This window comes from Gavialis gangeticus, unplaced genomic scaffold (assembly GCF_001723915.1).
Source record: "Gavialis gangeticus isolate Ggan-Ray unplaced genomic scaffold, GavGan_comp1, whole genome shotgun sequence".
NCBI lineage: Eukaryota > Metazoa > Chordata > Crocodylia > Gavialidae > Gavialis > Gavialis gangeticus.
Genome location: NW_017729025.1, coordinates 8,634,500 through 8,637,939, shown reverse-complemented (window position 1 = coordinate 8,637,939; position 3,440 = coordinate 8,634,500). Strand labels below are relative to the sequence as shown.

General features: G+C 39.4%; 1 protein-coding gene across 1 annotated transcript; it reads left to right on the top strand.

Annotated features, from left to right (window-relative positions):
* Nucleotides 1–6: 6 nt before the first annotated feature.
* Nucleotides 7–2,833, top strand: ARF6 (ADP ribosylation factor 6). Its single transcript, XM_019518369.1, has one exon. It carries the CDS (start codon nucleotides 31–33, stop codon nucleotides 556–558), a length of 528 nt encoding a protein of 175 aa, XP_019373914.1. The 5' UTR covers nucleotides 7–30; the 3' UTR covers nucleotides 559–2,833.
* The last annotated feature ends 607 nt before the right edge of the window (nucleotides 2,834–3,440 follow it).

Below are 3,440 nucleotides of genomic sequence, written 5' to 3'. Positions count from 1 at the left end.
CCACCCCGGGGCCCCGTGGATGCCGCCGAGATGGGCAAGGTGCTGTCCAAGATCTTTGGTAACAAGGAAATGCGGATCCTGATGCTGGGGCTGGATGCGGCGGGCAAGACCACCATCCTGTACAAGCTGAAGCTGGGCCAGTCAGTGACCACGATCCCCACGGTGGGCTTCAATGTGGAGACGGTGACATACAAGAACGTCAAGTTCAACGTGTGGGATGTCGGCGGGCAGGACAAGATCCGGCCCCTGTGGCGGCACTACTATACGGGCACGCAGGGCCTGATCTTCGTAGTGGACTGCGCCGACCGGGACCGCATCGACGAGGCCCGCCAGGAGCTGCACCGCATCATCAACGACCGGGAGATGCGGGACGCCATCATCCTCATCTTCGCCAACAAGCAGGACCTCCCCGACGCCATGAAACCCCACGAGATCCAGGAGAAACTGGGCCTGACGCGGATCAGGGATAGGAATTGGTATGTGCAGCCCTCCTGTGCCACCACAGGGGACGGACTCTACGAAGGGCTGACGTGGTTAACGTCCAACTATAAATCCTAATGGCGGGGGGGACACGCACACGCGCGCACACCTACGAATGAAACTCTTTTAGGCTATGGAGAATTTAAGGAAAATAAATGAATGAATAAATAAAGAATTAACCCACGTGGCTTCCCAGAAGAACAGTTCTCAGTGGAAAAGCAAAGCATCCATAGGATTATGATCACCTCTTCTCCCACAACTGCCCTTTTCTTCAACACAGTGACTGGATTCCTATTTTAACTCTTCTTGCTTGGCATTAGGATGCTCTAATCTTCGAATGTGACACGAACACAAGCACTAGATGCTATGGCAGACTTCCAGCAAACAGGGGGAAAAGACACGTTGTAGATTTGCTAAGTAACTTTTTTTTTTTCATTCTTTCTTGATTGCCCTTTAATTTTTTTTTCCCCATTCCTGTGGGGTGGGAGGAGCAAGGGTACCTCTGGGTGTATGCTTTCTGGCTCTTTTTTTCTTTTGAATTGCTGTAGATTGCTACTTTCTTGCATTCATGCAGAATATGTTGATAGGTCTATTTCATCTAGTAAACTAAAAATGATTGCTTAAAATCAAACCGCAGTCTGTCTTTTTATATGGAGGACTTTTTTAAAAAAAAAGAAAAGTTCTGCTGATCTGTAATTAGTGACTTGAAATTTTTGTCTTTTCATATCCAAGACTAATATGAAATTAAAAAAAAATTTGCCTACAGCAGCAAGTAGTGAGAATACCATTGTAATGCATTCAAAGTGTATATCAGGTGTAATGTTAACTAGGTAATGTAAGAACTGCTTGAAATGTCAGCTGTGAAGTTCTGAACCATACATCATGCATGAGTAGGGATGCAAGTAGGTCCCATACAGCATAGCAACCATATAACGAGTAAGATGTGAATGATGTAATAGTTTCAGGGTATACTCCTATTCAGTTCCTGTCTTGCATTGCAGCTAAATATCACCAACTCTTGTGACCATAATCAGTTATGCATCAGACTCCCATTTCAATGCAAGAGATCTCCAGAAAACGTAGCAATAATGTGATGACTTTTACTTAAAATCAAAACTGTGGGCAAAAATCAGACCCTGACTTCCTTGCCTTGCAGTACAGGAAACAAATGTTCATATTGACTTTTTCCACCCCCCCTTGCCTTACGTGATTTTTTTTAATGTAGCTTTAAAGTAGCTGCAGAGAAACAACTTCTGTTTCTGTACCATAAACACTCAAGAAAGCTCACTCCTAAGCTTTTAACTGAAAGGTATTTTTTCTTTTTTTCTTTAATGCTTGAATAATTACCATTTAAAGGAAGTGATTATCAGTTTAGTTTTTGCAAGACCACAAGTTAACTAATGCAAGTAGCTGCAAATGGCCTTAACCCTCTGTTCCAGTAGCATGTTAATATAATTCTGTATGAAGGGATCTCCATTGGCTGTCTGAACTTAAATCCAGTGAGTAACTGCTCAGTCAGGGTGGGGAGAAGAGTGAGTATATGACTATGAATGTAAATCTCCATATTTAAGTCTTAAAGGGCAAGCAGCTCACTTGCTGTATCACGGTTTTCAGATGCCTGTGACTGGCAAAAAAAAAAACAAACCAAGTATTTGAGTAGGTATGAAATGACTTCAATCAAATATTAATACTAGGTGCAAAAAAAAAATTGTAAAGCAGCTGGCTCTTATTCAGCCTTAAAGATTAACTTCAGATTTCCTCAAGGAGTTAAAGTCTATTGGGGAATTCTAGGAATGTATGCTACAAAACCAGAAGAAAATGGCTTTTTTTCTCTCTCTCTCTCTCTCTCTCTCTCTTTTTTTTTAAGGTATTAGAGTTGCATTTAAATTGGGGCATTACACACTACATTTCTGCAATTTTAACTCTGCATGTTAAATATAATGTACATGGAGCTTTTTACCAAAGATGTATGGGAAGATTAAAAATTGAGTGCTTAAAGCCACTTGGAGAAAAAATTAGTGATTTAGAAAATGGCTCTAAAGAGGGACACAATTGGTGTGAATTGCAAATGGCAATGAAAGGGTTCTTGATGCTAGAAAATGGAGCAGTGATTCCTAAAGAAATCTGTGTAAATGAAAAACAAATTGGAGAAGCTAGCTAAACCAATGATCCTAAATTCCCAGTCTGGATGGGGAAATGAAAGATCTCTACTTGATCTCATAACTGAAAGTTCATTGCCCTATTTTTCTAGCTATTACAAATTCCAGAAGCCTTTTATTTCAATTTAACTGGTCAAACATAATGTGGTGTAAAGGTGCAGAAACCAAAGCACCAAGATACTGTTTTCTTCTGGAAAAAAAATTAAATAAAGCCAAGCACAAAGTAGATGCCTAAACTGGAAAACTTGAAGCTCTGTTATACTGATGGTTCTTAAACATATTCTCAATCAAAATGAAAACTTGGGTTCTTTCAGTTTCAGTCTAGAGCTAGTATGTACTGCATTCTATCTCCTCAAACACGGTTTGGGGATAAGCCTAAATTTGCTTCATTAGACTTTTGCATTAAGTTGAATTCACAATTTTTTGTATCTTCTTGGTAATTTTTGTTACTTTAGATATCCTGTTTTGTAGGTAAAAGGATGAAATTTAATTATACTTCTGAATTTTTTTTTAAATGTCATTCTGGGAGAAGTAACTTTAATTACTGAAACTTGTGTGGCAGATGATTAAAAAAAATAAACACCTTTTGCTACTGAACAAAAGATAAATGCTTCATTTTGAAAATGTCCTCTAATTGGGTTATAGTTGAAACTAACCAATGGCTTCAATGCACTACTTAAGCCTGCAGGATAAAGTAGCAATCTGTGTAAGAATTCCAATCTCTTCAAAAAAGAATCTGAAGTTTAAGTGCATCAACCTGTGTTCATGTGAATTTTATGAGTAAGGGTTTTTTTTGTTTTG